General features: G+C 45.2%; 1 protein-coding gene across 4 annotated transcripts in view; it reads left to right on the plus strand.

Annotated features, from left to right (window-relative positions):
* LOC106566910 (signal peptide, CUB and EGF-like domain-containing protein 3) overlaps positions 1 to 16784 on the plus strand; it is a 101785-nt gene that overhangs the window by 51379 nt on the left and 33622 nt on the right. For 2 of the 4 annotated variants that reach the window (XM_014135494.2, XM_014135495.2), the window contains exons 5-7: positions 8284 to 8430; positions 9237 to 9353; positions 13381 to 13428. In XM_014135494.2, the coding sequence (XP_013990969.1) occupies positions 8284 to 8430; positions 9237 to 9353; positions 13381 to 13428 (312 nt within the window). The remainder of the gene's footprint in view (positions 1 to 8283; positions 8431 to 9236; positions 9354 to 13380; positions 13429 to 16784) is intronic. The other 2 variants (XM_014135496.2, XM_014135497.2) reach the window with 1 other exon arrangement.

Here is a 16784-nt window from a genome sequence, read left to right on the forward strand (position 1 = left end):
TGTTCTATTGAACCCAACTCTATGCCATTTCTCTCCTGTTCTATTGAACCCACCTCTATGCCATTTCTCTCCTGTTCTATTGAACCCACCTCTATGCCATTTCTCTCCTGTTCTATTGAACCCACCTCTATGCCATTTCTCTCCTGTTCTATTGAACCCACCTCTATGCCATTTCTATCCTGTTCTATTGAACCCACCTCTATGCCATTTCTCTCCTGTTCTATTGAACCCACCACTATGCCATTTCTCTACTGTTCTATTGAACCCACCTCTATGCCATTTCTATCCTGTTCTATTGAACCCACCTCTATGCCATTTCTCTCCTGTTCTATTGAACCCACCACTATGCCATTTCTCTCCTGTTCTATTGAACCCACCTCTATGCCATTTCTCTCCTGTTCTATTGAACCCACCACTATGCAATTTCTCTCCTGTTCTATTGAACCCACCTCTATGCCATTTCTCTCCTGTTCTATTGAACCCACCTCTATGCCATTTCTCTCCTGTTCTATTGAACCCAGCTCTATGCCATTTCTATCCTGTTATATTGAACCCACCACTATGCCATTTCTCTCCTGTTCTATTGAACCCACCTCTATGCCATTTCTCTACTGTTCTATTGAACCCACCACTATGCCATTTCTCTACTGTTCTATTGAACCCACCTCTATGCCATTTCTCTCCTGTTCTATTGAACCCACCTCTATGCCATTTCTCTCCTGTTCTATTGAACCCACCTCTATGCAATTCCTCTCCTGTTCTATTGAACCCACCTCTATGCCATTTCTCTCCTGTTCTATTGAACCCACCTCTATGCCATTTCTCTCCTGTTCTATTGAACCCAACTCTATGCCATTTCTCTACTGTTCTATTGAACCCACCTCTATGCCATTTCTCTCCTGTTCTATTGAACCCACCTCTATGCCATTTCTCTCCTGTTCTATTGAACCCACCTCTATGCCATTTCTCTCCTGTTCTATTGAACCCACCTCTATGCCATTTCTATCCTGTTCTATTGAACCCACCTCTATGCCATTTCTCTCCTGTTCTATTGAACCCACCACTATGCCATTTCTCTACTGTTCTATTGAACCCACCTCTATGCCATTTCTATCCTGTTCTATTGAACCCACCTCTATGCCATTTCTCTCCTGTTCTATTGAACCCACCACTATGCCATTTCTCTCCTGTTCTATTGAACCCACCTCTATGCCATTTCTCTCCTGTTCTATTGAACCCACCACTATGCCATTTCTCTCCTGTTCTATTGAACCCACCTCTATGCCATTTCTCTCCTGTTCTATTGAACCCACCTCTATGCCATTTCTCTCCTGTTCTATTGAACCCAGCTCTATGCCATTTCTATCCTGTTATATTGAACCCACCACTATGCCATTTCTCTCCTGTTCTATTGAACCCACCTCTATGCCATTTCTCTACTGTTCTATTGAACCCACCACTATGCCATTTCTCTACTGTTCTATTGAACCCACCACTATGCCATTTCTCTCCTGTTCTATTGAACCCACCTCTATGCCATTTCTCTCCTGTTCTATTGAACCCACCACTATGCCATTTCTCTCCTGTTCTATTGAACCCACCTCTATGCCATTTCTCTCCTGTTCTATTGAACCCACCTCTATGCCATTTCTATCCTGTTATATTGAACCCACCACTATGCCATTTCTCTCCTGTTCTATTGAACCCACCTCTATGCCATTTCTCTACTGTTCTATTGAACCCACCTCTATGCCATTTCTCTCCTGTTCTATTGAACCCACCTCTATGCCATTTCTCTACTGTTCTATTGAACCCACCTCTATGCCATTTCTCTCCTGTTCTATTGAACCCACCACTATGCCATTTCTCTCCTGTTCTATTGAACCCACCTCTATGCCATTTCTCTATTGTTCTATTGGACACACCACTATGCCATTTCTCTCCTGTTCTATTGAACCCACCACTATGCCATTTCTCTACTGTTCTATTGGACACACCACTATGCCATTTCTCTCCTGTTCTATTGGACCCACCACTATGCCATTTCTCTCCTGTTCTATTGGACACACCACTATGCCATTTCTCTACTGTTCTATCATATCAACTTTCTTTCATTGTCCAGAAACCAAAGGCACCATCCTAGTCGTATTAGCAACCCAACTTAGTTGTTGCATCTTTAGATCCCCCCGCTTTCTAACAGAGATGTTCATATCTGTAACATATTGAACCGCTATCAGGTGCACTGTTTAGAATTGTGTTTTCCCGCGAATTGCAAATGTTTGAAATTTACGTTTTATTGTCTGCTTCATTATATGAGTTTCATGTTCTGTCCAGCTGCATTACCATCATCTAAATGTGATTTCTGTCATTCTGAGCACTGTGGGTGGACGCCATAATTGGTTATGCACCCAATACATATGGGTCTGGTACATTTCTCAAATGGCCGGTAAATTAAAATCTTCCAGGTCACAGCGCCACATTTTCCTAACGGAAACCCTGCACAGCAAGTGCTCTAGAATAGACACACATACAGATGGATGCAGTCACAAACACACACACACACACACACACACACACACACACACACACACACACACACACACACACACACACACACACACACACACACACACACACACACACACACACACACACACACACACACACACACACACACAACAACATCAACAACAGCAACAAGAAAGAATCCATACACCCACGGGTAGAGAAGCAGAGGCACGTGAGAAAAGCCTTCAAAATCATGTCTTATGTAGTCTCTTAAACCAAAAGTATTTAAACCACTTAGCAATACAATAGTTAGGATCATTAGAAAACTATGCAAGTATTGTTTTGGAAACATACTATAGAAATAATGTCATTAGGTTTGTTGGTAGTTTAGGTGCCTTTCATCCTAACCACAGACATGCAGATGTATCCTATGGGAAAATATAATTCCACAATCAACTGCCACTTTCCCTGTCTGGGACTGTTTATGCCCTGTCTCTCTTCCCAATAAGTGAATAAGCTGCTGCTGTAACTGGGCCTTTGGGAGCTGAAGGGAACCAACGGTTGGCAGAAGGGTCTAAACAGTAGCGCTTGGCTCAGTGAGCTGGATCTGCTGTCTCTTTGAGGGCATCCGCTTGCCGTCGGGACGGCGCTAGGTCGCGACGTGGAACCCCTGGATGCCCTGTTGCTCCCCGGGCCCATCTGCACCCTGGCCCGGTCCCGCCTCTCTCTTCGGCTCCTCTCCGCCTTTTCCATGCGCTGACATTTTTATCCTCCTGTTAAAAAGTTTTAACGGCCCATTATCTAAGAGGAAGGAATGCTGCTTTAATTGCCTGGTCGCTCCAAACGCACATTCTGTTTAGTTCCAGATGAACATAAATGACTGCATTAGAGGAGAGTAACTGTGGTTGGATATGAACATTGAGACAAACAGAACTGTTCTCTGGGCAGCATGTGTAGGCCTATTTCTCCATTCATTATTTCCTGTCCTCTCTTTAGATTGGAGTTTTTCTTTGGAGGGAAGTGTCCCTGTACAGTAATTGTCAGAGATGCACAGAACAGGAATGTATTATTGAAAGCTCTTGAGAAATGTTTTGCATCCTTTACTTTGTTCCACTGCGCTTTAAAAGTATTACCCTTGAGCCTGAACACTATTGTGTCTGGAGTAGGATCTGGAGCAGGGAGGAAGAAAGTGGTTCTAGATTTGTTAGCTTTGGGCTGCTGCGGTGGCACTGCAGTACAGTAGTCCCTGAGTTACAAGCCTCTCCTGAGTGTCTGGTGTACAGGTCACGACATGGTTGGTTGGCTATTGCTGCTGTGGCTAAGTCGCTTCTGGGGAAAAGGTCTCTCTCTCTCTCTCTCTTTCTGTTCTTTGTGCTAATTGCCGGGTGTTCTTTTTTCCACCACTGCAGTCAGTGGTTTTCGATGATCGCTCTCTGTGTTCAATAGTGTGAGAACCAATGTCTAGTCTGTCCCCTGGTAACCATTTGGAAGGTTCCCCTCTGGCTTCATGACTTCAACCCATATTGCTTATCCAGCAATCCGTCTATAAAGTGCCCTGTGATATTTGTGTTGGTTTCTACACATAGAGTTATGTCTTATGGGTCTTGTTTCAGTGGACTGCTGGTGTTCGCAGGCCACAGTTCCTTATTTTCCTCCATCACTTCTCCCAGTTACTTTGCGTTGGGCCATTTTTCTTTCTGCATCCCTATTATTTATTTATATTTCATTTCTCGACGAGACCCCGCATAAATTACAATAGCTGTAGTAGTAATGATAAACCAGTTGAAGGGAACTGCAGAGGGTGGTTCCATAGCATGGCCAGGGAGAAAAGGACCATTGTGTCAGCACTTTGGCTTTTATAGGTCCTCAGAGAGAACAGGGCCAGGTTCTGGCCCTGGCCCGACCCGCTATTGATGGATGGGTCTGCGGTATTAAGGGAGAGGGGTGTCAGATAGGTCTCATATAGGTGGGGAGAGTGTGGGGGGATTTTGGGGATGCACGTTGTGACCCTGGTAAGTGATCTTGAGTCTCTTAGGGGCTGCCAAGTGGGAAACTCTATCCCTCTCTGTGTTCACAGACGTCTGTCTGTGTGTTGGGTTCACCTCCCGTCTGTCTGTGTGTTGGGTTCATCTCCCGTCTGTCTGTGTGTTGGGTTCATCTCCCGTCTGTCTGTGTGTTGGGTTCACCTCCCGTCTGTCTGTGTGTTGGGTTCATCTCCCGTCTGTCTGTGTGTTGGGTTCACCTCCCGTCTGTCTGTGTATTGGGTTCACCTCCCGTCTGTCTGTGTGTTGGGTCCATCTCCCGTCTGTCTGTGTGTTGGGTTCACCTCCCGTCTGTCTGTGTGTTGGGTTCACCACCCGTCTGTCTGTGTGTTGGGTTCATCTCCCGTCTGTCTGTGTGTTGGGTTCATCTCCCGTCTGTCTGTGTGTTGGGTTCATCTCCCGTCTGTCTGTGTGTTGGGTTCATCTCCCGTCTGTCTGTGTGTTGGGTTCACCTCCCGTCTGTCTGTCTGTGTGTTGGGTTCACCTCCCGTCTGTCTGTGTGTTGGGTTCACCTCCCGTCTGTCTGTGTGTTGGGTTCACCTCCCGTCTGTCTGTCTGTTGGGTTCACCTCCCATCTGTCTGTGTGTTGGGTTCACCTCCCGTCTGTCTGTGTGTTGGGTTCACCTCCCGCCTGCCTGTGTGTTGGGTTCACCTCCCGTCTGTCTGTCTGTGTGTTGGGTTCACCTCCCGTCTGTCTGTGTGTTGGGTTCACCTCCCGTCTGCCTGTGTGTTGGGTTCACCTCCCGTCTGTCTGTGTGTTGGGTTCACCTCCCGTCTGTCTGTGTGTTGGGTTCACCTCCTGCCTGCCTGTGTGTTGGGTTCACCTCCCGTCTGTCTGTGTGTTGGGTTCATCTCCCGTCTGTCTGTGTGTTGGGTTCATCTCCCGTCTGTCTGTGTGTTGGGTTCATCTCCCGTCTGTCTGTGTGTTGGGTTTGGCATGGAGCAGTGTGAAAGGACTGTTGAATTCCAACTTCTGCTTGAGTTTCCCCAGCACTGATCTCCTGAGGTTTGCTGCACCTTAACTTAAAGAGGGGGTGTTGTTATATGGTCAGTGGACTCCAGTCATCGTCCCTGTACTTAATGTGTCTCAACCGCTGTGGTGGTGGAATGGGTTTTTTGTTCCGACTTGACCCTCTGTCCTCGGTCTGTTTTTGCAGTCAGTGTCTGATTGCTCAGCCTCTCCCATCTTTCTGACTGGGCCATCACCCATTTTTACGGATCAGGAAAGCAAAAGCTGGGAAGCCTGACAGAAAGGCTGAAGCCTGACATCGTAAGACCTCTTAACAGACTTTTAGGTGATGGACAGCACTAATGCGACCCATCAACACCCCGTTGATTCTTGCATCCTCAGCTAGACAAAAAGTAGAGAGGGACCTGGAAACATATCTGTCTCTCTGACATCAGCCCTAACTAAGTGAAACGAAATAAAAGGGCCAGTTCAGTTTGTTGGCACGACACGTGGAAAACAAGAGGGTGTAATTATGGAAGGCTATGAAGGCAGGCGTTAAAGTACATAAATAAGGCATTAAGGATAAAACTAGGCTCAGCTCTTGTCTCTTTGCCATGGTTCATCAGCACATTTACACTGACAGTATTTTCTCATCATCACATCATACAGTATGTCCACAGGGCACGCACATGAAAACTGTAGAATGATTGTCCATGTACGGTACATTGCAGTCCTCTATAGCATGTAATATATAATAATACCATAATACCAATTAGCAGACATCTTTATCCAAAGCTTCTTACAGTAGTGTGTGCATACATTTTTGTATGGGTGGCCTGGCCCTTGGGTGTTCTGAGATGTACTTACGGTCATGTACACATGTATAGTGCACTACTTCTAACCAGAGCCCTACGGGTCCTTGTCAAAAGTAGTGCACTAAATATGGAATAGGGCGCCATTTGGTGTCCTCTAACCACATAGAGGTAGAGGAGGGACATTGGTGGGGGATGAGAGATGTGTTTGGTTTTTAATGAGATAGTGGGTTTGGGGCTTGTCACTACAGCTGTAATAGTGACATTGTCTCATCGCATGGAGTCAAATCTCTGCCTGTGATCTATAAAGATGTCATACATAATACATAGTAGCATAACTCCCCCCTATCTGAGATATCTACTGTAGCCCTCATCCTCCACATACAACACCCGTTCTGCCAGTCACATTCTGTTAAAGATCCCTTAAAGCACACACATCCCTGGGTCGCTCCTCTTTTCAGTTCACTGCAGCTAGCGACTGGAACGAGCTGTAACAAACACTCAAACTGGACAGTTTTATCTCAATCTCTTCATTCAAAGACTCAATCATGGACACTCTTACTGACAGTTGTGGCTGCTTTGCGTGATGTATTGCTGTCTCTACCTTCTTGCCCTTTGTGCTGTTGTCTGAGCCCAATAAAGTTTGTACCATGTTTTGTGCTGCTACCATGTTTTGTGGCTACCATGTTGTTGTCATGTTGTGCTGCTACCATGCTGTGTTGTCATGTGTTGCTGTCATGCTATGTTGTCGTCTTAGGTCTCTCTTTATGTAGTGTTGTGTTGTCTCTCTTGTCGTGACGTGTGTTTTGTCCTATATATATATTTAAAAATATATATATATATATTATCCCAGCCCCCGCCCCACAGGAGGCCTTTTGCCTTTTGGTAGGCCGTCATAGTAAATAAGAATTTGTTCTTAACTGAATTGCCTAGTTAAAATAAAGGTTAAATAAATACAAATACCACTGCCTCCTGTTATAATTTATAACACAAGTGAGGCCTGGGATGGAATCCTCTTGAGTCGTGGAAGGTGTTGTAGAAGTGACCTTCATACACACATGAGATCAAAATGCTGTATCTGCATGGCTCTTTGAGTGTAGCTTTGAATGGCTAAAACACTCAGCTTTTGTAAGATGGCTGTATATAATGGAGTCCAACAAAAGCATCCCTTTGTTGGGTTTGGACAAATAATCGGTCCATGCATCCACAGAAAACGGACCCATTTTAACTGAACCAAAGCATTGTGGTTTGAGTGTAGTAAACCTCTGAAATGTGCTATGTGTTTTTTAGGCCTCTCCTCGCACGCCTCTGAGTTTGAAGAATGTGCCTGAAAGTTTAAATGTCTCCTTAGTGTCCTCTTTTTGGTTAGGGATTACCTCAATTAAGCTTACAGGACTGCAGGATCAACTCCAGGTGGGAGTTAAATCCTTTCTCTAAGCGGGCTAGTTTTTATAGCCTGGCACAATGCAGTGTGTTCTAACAGGAGATCATCAACACTGGACATTTGGAACAGGGACAACTGTGGATGTCAGTCACCAGGAGCAGACAGGGTTAGGGAGTGTGTGTGTGTGTGTGTGTGTGTGTGGGTGTGGGTGTGTGTGTGTGTGTGTGTGTGTGTGTGTGTGTGTGTGTGTGTGTGTGTGTGTGTGTGTGTGTGTGTGTGTGTGTGTGTGTGTGTGTGTGTGTGTGTGTGTGTGTGTGTGGGTGGGTGGGTGGGTGTGTGTGGGAGGAGGCTGGTGGTAGGGGCCATAGGAGGATGGGCTCATTGTAATGGCTGGAATGGAGGAAATGGAACAGTATCAAACACATGGAAACCATATGTTTGACTCCGTTCCATTCCAGCCATTACAATGAGCCCGTCCTCCTATAGCTCCTCCCACCAGCCTCCTCTGATGTGGGCATGGCATCTGGACAAGGAGTAATAAGTAGTACAATCTATTAGGTCACCTCTAACTCACTCTTCTCCCTGCAGTGCGATCAGAGGGCACCAAGGAGGGCCCCACCTGCATGGATAAGAACCATGGCTGTGCTCACATCTGCCGGGAGACACCAAAGGGAGGCATCGCCTGCGAGTGCAGGCCTGGCTTCCAGCTCACCAGGAACATGAGGGACTGCAAGTGTAAGTGGGCCCCCTGCTCCCCTCTACACACGAAGCAGAGTCATTATAGTATGACTCCATATAAATCACTTATTATTACGGAAGGTGGAGCAGAACATTCAGCTCATTCTACCTTCCAATAGATGCATCCAACAGATTTTTAAAACAGCGTCAGAAACCGGTTGTTTCCAAGTGATTCTGCCAGTTTATCACAGCAAATGATTTATACCGTCTGATAATTGACACAAATAGAGTAACTAAGGGAGCGGTCAGCAGGTTTCTGTGAGACAGAGCCATTGTGATGGACAGCACACACTTCCTGTTGCCTTGCAACAAGGCTCATCAGGTCAGGGCTGGAGCCGGGGCTTATGGGGGATTTGCCTGTGTTTGGGTAAGGATTGGAGAAGTGTTATTCCAACAAAAAAGTGACAGCCCAGAAAAAGGGCAAAAGGCGCGGGGGTAGTAGAGTGCAGACAGGATGGAGGAGGAAGCCTTGGCTCTCACCCTTTGGCAGTCTGACATCGCAGGTGTATTGAGTATGCTAATGTCGACACAATCAACACACCACAAAAACACACACACACTAAAAGAGCGGTACTCTCATTCAAATGTGAGTCCCGTGAGAATAAAACTCTGAACTCTGCAGTTCTGCTCCATTCCACTAAGTAGGTGATGGTTTAGGGGGGTGAGTTCCTTCACACCAAGGTGTAAATGGGAGGACTGCCTAAACGTCTCCATCACACTGAGGTTGAGAGGGTGATGATGTCACAGCACACAGATGACTGTGCAGCATGTTCCTTCTGCTCTAACTGTGTGCTCCTTGACAGTGACCTGTAACTACGGCAACGGGGGTTGCCAGCACATCTGTGAGGAGACGGACCACGGCCCCAGATGTGCGTGTCACATGAAGTTTGCCCTGCACACTGATGGAAAGACATGTGTAGGTGAGTCAGCACACATTGGACGGGTTGTGGGGGATAACTACCTGAAGGATGTGCTCTGAGATAGAATATGACATGTACTGTATCAATCATATCCACAACCTTACTCACATATTACCAGGTAGTTCCAGAGGCATCTACATCGCCAAGAGTCGACTTCTGCTGCTTTGGCTGTTACACACAAAGACAAAAGCTGTGCCTCTCTCTGCTGCAGCCTACAGATGTGACCTTCTCTCTCTCTCTCTCTCGCTCTCTCTCTCTCTCTGTCTCTCTCTCTCTCTCCGGCTGCATTTGCTTTGCTCTTTTCTCTCTCCCTGCTTCGCTGGACACTGTGCTTCCTCTGCTTCCGCTTCACCACCCCATGTAGCCAGACGCAGCTCCTCTACTCTCTTAGGCCTTTGGTCAACTCCTCAATGATGTTACACTGAAAGTATACCTAATCAAACCCAATCTAAACCTTCATTGACATTTGTAAATGTTGTTTGCTATGGTTGACAGGAAGTAATTAAATCGAGGCTGTGTAGAATGACCCATGGAAAGAGACACATTGAACCAGACAGATTGGTGTTTTCTGTCAGGTGGATATATAGTATATTTTTGGTTCAGCTTTTGCCGTTTTGTAAATGAATCGAGGCTGTGTATAGGCTGGTTGGCTGGTTTCAGTGGCTGGTTGACTGGTTTGGGCAGCTGGTTGGCTGGTGTTGGTGGCTGGTCAGCTGTTTTGGTTGACTGGTTGGCTGGTTTCAGTGGCTGATTGTCTGGCTGGCTCAGTGTGTCTAGTCCCCCCCCCCCTCCACCACAGTGCTGATGAGATCCAGGCCCATGTCAAGGCCTGGTCAACCACCCTATCATTACCACCGTACTCCAGCGAGGCTGCCAGGACGCCACAAAGTCTGCCGTGGCCAAATTCGATGTCTGAGCCACCATTACCAAGACCGAAGAGATCTGCGTCTGACGTGACAGATTAGGGAGCGCTCAGGCAGTTAGGGTCTTGGGTTTCCCTCCACAGGCTCTGTTGGTACGGTGGATTGTGGAGGGGGGAGACAAGGGGGGCGGGGAGTTGTGGTAGCAGCCCACTCTGTGGTTTGGTGCTGATGCACTCCATCTCTCCAAGAGGCACTATTAGTTAATAAAACCACAATAAAATAAACAAACCGCCAAACGAGCCCCTCACAGCGGGCTGACTGACAGGATGATTGGGACTGCTTCAGCCAGGCACTAACATTACTAAAGACAGCCAGACAGGACAGACTGGGAGATGGAGACTCCCAGTGAAAATTAATTTCCTCAAGAGATTTTTTATATAGCAGTAATGGAGGATGATTCAAAATTGAAAAACAACCAAAGCAACCTTTATGTAAATTAGAGTATTCTGTTCATATAGCCCCAATATACTAAAGTAAAGTAGTTGAATTGAGCAGTGACTACCACTTCAATGCTCTCAGTCCCATGAATAACACTGGAACAGGACTAAACCATCGTTGATCATAGTAGTCCTACACTGTCTATTGAATAACACTGGAACAGGACTAAACCACCGTTGATCATAGTAGTCCTACACTGTCTATTGATTTCGTTGTTGTTCTTTAGTTTTTTTACTCATTGTGGTGATGCACTGTGCCACATCTTCATTAATTCTGTTGTCTCAGTCTCTCCACCCAAACTCAGCCATCATTCAATGGGCAGTGCATAGCCCTCTTCTATTTGAAACATTTTGCCTTTCATCTTTCCTATCAGTCACTTTTAGTGCATTGTTGGGGGTTTAGAGTTTATGGTGCAAGTCTCAACATGTTTACTTGTACATGCTGTAAACGTACGTATCAGTAAAGCTCCTCTATATGGAGAAAAACACACACATCAAATTAGTATGGTCCGGCCCTGTCACACACACACACACACACACACACACACACACACACACACACACACACACACACACACACACACACACACACACACACACACACACACAGTCAGTAAGTGATGTATGATCTGATTTACCGTATGGAAAACTCATCAGATTACCAAATCAAACTTTCCATTTATGTTGGATTAACACACTGTAACCTTCCCTCTACGTCTGGTCTCCAGTATGTTTGCAAATACAGTACGTTTCTGTAAAGCAAGAAGCGTAAGAAAACAGAAAGGAGCAGCTATCATGTGGAAGTATTCAAGCTGTTAGTAGAGCAGATCACAAACCTCTCCCAATAACAGGCAGATGCAGACATGCTCAGGAACTGCATCATTTTAGGAGCTAGTCACACTATGCCATCCACACACACACACACACACACACACCGCACACAGTGGTGGAAATACTTGTCATGCTTGAGTAAATGTAAAGATACCTTAATGGAAAATGACTCAAGTAAAAGTGAAAGTCACCCAGTAAAATACTACTTGGGTAAAAGTCTAAAAGTGTTTGGTTTTAAATATACTTTTGTTTCAAAAGTAAATGTAATTACTAAAATATACTTAAGTATCAAAAGTAAAAGTATAAATCCTTTCAAATTCCTTATATTAAGCAAACCAGACGGCACAATTTTCTTTTTTTTAATTTACTGATAGCCAGGGGCACACTACAACACGCATACATACGAAGTATTTCTTTTTAGTGAGTCCGCCAGATCAGAGGCAGTAGGGATGACCAGGGATGTTCTCTTGATAAGTGTGTGAATTGGACCATTTTCCTGTCCTGCTAAGAATTCAAAAATGAACGAGTACTTTTGGGTGTCAGGGAAAATGTATGGAGTAAAAAGTACATTATTTTCTTTAGCGGAGTAAAAGTAAAAGTTGTCAAAAAATAGAAATAGTGAAGTACAGATACCCCTAAAAACTACTTAAGTAGTACTTTAAAGTATTTTTACTTAATTACTTTACACCTTTGCATACACACACATATACACACACATACACACACACACACATATGCACACACACGCACGCATGCACACACACATGTATATGGACATACACTCACGATCGCATGCATGCACAAAAGTGCACACACATACATACTAACGGGTGATCCATACTGCATATTCATTCTTCTAGTAGTTGTGTGTTGGAGTACTTTTGACAGCGCTCTATCTTTCTGTCTAGAAGAATCACCACAATGAGTAAAACAATCTGAGATACCCCAAATATTTTCGGCCTATGCTGGCATGGAATCACCCAGTCATATTGGCATATCTATGGCATCAGAGGATGTAAACAGTGCATTCTATGTGTGCGGTCTCCTCGCTGAGGTAAAGAATCCTCAACGGTTCTCATGCGTTTCTATGAAAACAGACGTGGACCTGTGTAATCCCTAACTCACCTGAATGACACTAGAGGAATACATGTTCTAAGCATGTCGAAGAGAGTAGTGTCACACAACATAACACAACAGTAGCACCATGCTGTGAGATGCCACAACTTCTTATTTTTAACCCTGAATGCCTGGCAGCAAAGCATGATGGTGAATCCATCTCTGACCTGTCTTCTCTTACTAACCACTAACTATATGACTCTTGCTATAATGGCTTGCAGAGTTTGCACTAACTTGGCTTTACCTCAAGTCTGCCTCCTCTTGAACGTGTGGCTCTTGTATGTGCATGATTGCATGGTGTGGGTATCTGCCTTTGTCTGCCTTTGTCATTAGAGGTGACCTAGTTCTAGCGAGTTATCTGTCATAGTCATTTTCTGTTTTGATTTAGAATGTACACAACATTGTCTGGCCAGCCATCCTTGCATTATCAATAGTACAATTATTATCAATAGTTTTGCCCTTGTGACAAATCAATGGTTTTCTGCAACTCCTCTGGTCATTGATTCTGAGTGTTTCATCTAGGAGAGATGGATGACTTATGTGTTTCATGAATATGCTTAGTGAACCTGCCCAGAAATGGGGGCAATTCCATTGAACTAAAGTACAGTATTATATACATAGAGGATTATTCTCATGATGACGTCTCAGATGTTCGGCCCATGTTTCTAAATGGAGCACTAAAGCAGTATTTTTGCAATGTATGTGTATATGTGTGTGCAGGGGAGAGGAGTGTCCAGAACCAGGCAGCCCCACAGCTGTTCCCCAATGGTAAATATCTCTGTTCCTCTGGCTCCTCTCTGGGGGGCTCCACTGACCCCCTGACTCCTCCTGACTGCGCCCCTCTGTCCTTCCATGTGGGTGTGGGGTGTAGGCCGACCGACCCGGGGGAAACTAACTAACCTAACACACATTGCACCCCTCCCAAAGGGGCATCATCCCTCTCTGACCCCTGACCTTTGACACCTCCCCACCTTCCTCTTCCTTCTGTGAATGCCCTTTCAATAACAATGGTTGCTGCCCATGTCAAACCACGCCTTTTCAAAACACAGCTGCTGTTAGGAAAATAAGCCTTCAACTTACCAGCACAAAACAATATGATGAAAATGAAAGACAGATAAGAGATATATGGGATCTATTGAATGCTACAATATAGAGGCTTTAGAATAGACTTCCTGGAGCTGTAACATAGAGCAGCCCTTCCCTACCTAGAGTTAATCCCTGGCCAATCTGTTCTGTCTGACCCTTTCATAAACGTTCTATGCCTCCTTTGATAGCTGTATGTGGATGTGCTGGTGAAAGCTAGGCTAAGTGAATAGCCTGACTCAAAGTCCTCAACCTCTCTCTTCCAATTACCGTGATGGCTCTTTAGAAACAGGCCAAGCCAAGGGCCCTGATGTTTATTTGTGTTTTGATACAACTGCTAGGAAGAGAATTAAGCCCTGTGCTGTGCCGAGCACCTATCCGTGGCCGGATTTGGAATGCTTTCACAGAGTGTTAGTGCTTGAGAGGGAGCCAGAGGCACGGCCATGACTTGACACTCAGCCACACAATAGACTGAACATAGAATACCTCTCTGTTCTAAAGTTTCACCTATCCTTCCACTTGGAGAAATGTACATTACAGGTTTGATGTTTTTCAAGATTACTCTTAACATTTAAGATTGGGTGTAGAGTGTACAACAGTCACCCTCTCTATCAAGCTCAATATTATGATCAATATAATTGGAGATTTTTTTTTTGCTGTATAAATTATGCTGTTATGATCTGACAGAAGTGACAAGAAAAATAAGCAGAGAGAGATAGGGAGAGGAGGAGGGAGAGAGGGAGAGAGAGTGGGAGAGGAGGAGGGCGAGGAGGAGGGAGAGAGAGAGAGAGGGGGAAAAAGATCATTGTGAGTGAGTTACCATGGTGGCTCATGCTTTCTGCTGAGGTTTCAGTCAGCTCAAACTGAGCTCAAAGAGCATTGCTTAATGAGCCCAGAAATCCATACAGCCCAGCCTGACAAAAGCTTGCTCTTGGGGTTGCTTTCAAAGCTACAGCAGTAAAGGAAATTTGCAAACCATTTTCAGGGGTTGTTATCGTCCTATTGTTTTTTTTATTATTCAAAAAGCATTCCCTACATCATTTTTCTTCCGTCTGAAATAACCTTTTTGTGCACTATTTTCAGAATAACCCAATTCTAACTGCATGTCTGCTGCTAGGTGAACTCAGAGGCTTTTATTTGGAGGAGTATGTGTGTGTGTGTGTGTGTGTGTGTGTGTTTCTTTGTCGTTGTTCAAATAAACCATATATAACTCAATGCTGATTTATCATTTTTAAGGCTTATAAAATATTTGGTTCAACTATCCAATTGGTGGTAACAGCCACTTTGGACTTGTTGCCTATGTCCTCCCAAAATCAAATGCATTTTATTGGCAGCCAGCAAGAGGTATGTCGCCCCTTGGCAAACAACCAAAGCTTATCACCACGTAGGTGTAATTTGGCAGTCAAATGACAAAGCTTTGTTATTGCTTCAGGGAGATAGGTGCACTGTACATTACATCAACATATGGAACTGATACAAATCAACACCGTACATATCAGAGCCTTCATATTGTGAATATTTACAAAAGTCTGCCCATATAACCCAATACACTGACTGTGGACGTGGCTGGTCTGCATCCTGCATCCAGAGAACACAACCCACACACATACCAGAGCGTGTCTCCCTCTTCCTTTTTGGCAAGCCATAATCGTCATAAATATTTCTCTACCCTCATGATCATTACTGTTTGGTGTGATACTGCCTCTCTTGGCGTTTTGGGGGCATGTCGTGACAGTGCCGCATCACCCTGTCTGCCAACTCTCAGTGCCTCGCAGACAGTGTGCGACTTGGACAAACACACTGGCTGTGCCACTCTCCCCCGCACAGCAGCACCGTGGTTCGCTAGGAATGCTCTCTCTCTCTTTCTACCCCAGCGCAGCACCCATGGACTTCCACAGGATGGCCGAGTCATGGTCTTTAAGTTACAGCCGGAGCCAGCCCCAGGCCCATATCAGCACCAAACTGCCTGAGATCTCTGTCACAGTGTCGCCGTGATGCCACTGTCTTCCAGATGTGAAACAAGCAATAAACGCTTAAACACTTTCTCCCACCTAAATAGCATTCCTTGATCTATGACTTGCAGTAGAGTTGATGTGTATAAAAAGGGTTTGGTCTGCCCCATCATGGCTGCTCCCTGCAGCACCGTTTCATGTTAGCTTAGGTATTCCCCACAGAGATCCAGTTATTCTCTGTGGAGAATGGGGCAGCTGTGCTTCCTCTGTGGTGCCACGTGTGAGAAGCCCTCTCCATACCAGTTTCAACCCTCTCAGCAGTCTGCGGTGAAGCCCACGGCCAGGCCAGCTGTTCTGGTGCACTTTATGAGATAAGCTCTTGGGTATTTAATAGACCTAGTTTGTGAAATAACTGCCGACTGGTATCCCTCAGCTTATTAGAGGAAAAGTGATGCTATGTGCTTCTCTAAGAGTGACCAGATGCCCTTGTAGCAAGGTATCGTGATTTCCCCGAGTAGATCAGGTTTTGTTTTTAATGGTGTTATTTCTCCAGAGTGTTTGAAGCTTTTGGCGATGGCTGCCAAAAGCCTGTTACAGCTCGCAGACGGACACCAAGCTCTTTAAAGTGCTAACAAATTTATTCTCTTATGCTTTTTGTTAAAAGTCAGTCTTCTCTGTGAAATGTGTCAGTGTCTAGAGAGGAGCTGGACTACCCTCCCTTCCCTGACTAAATGGCCTCCATTCTTCAAATCAATCAGGCTAACGCACGGACTGGCCTGGTGAAATTGCTTTTTTATCCCCAAAATGCCTGAAAGCTCTTGTCAAAGCCAGGGTAAAAAAAATGATTTTGACCTCAACTGTCTGGAGGAAGAGCTGCCGGCCTCATGAGAGGAGTTGGTTGATGTTCTGTGAGGAAGTTGGGGGAGGAATGGGGGTGGGTGGAGTTTAACTCACCTTGTCCCAAAAGCAGCCAAACATCCACGTGTGCACACACTCATTTGTTTATGTCTTGACACTATGCTCTTTGTACTCTGATCCTCTATCATTCATAGTATCATGTGTTGCATTATCTAACTGTGCTCTCTTGTT

The sequence above is a fragment of the Salmo salar genome, chromosome ssa13 (genome assembly GCF_905237065.1).
Source record: "Salmo salar chromosome ssa13, Ssal_v3.1, whole genome shotgun sequence".
NCBI classification, from domain to species: Eukaryota; Metazoa; Chordata; class Actinopteri; order Salmoniformes; family Salmonidae; genus Salmo; species Salmo salar.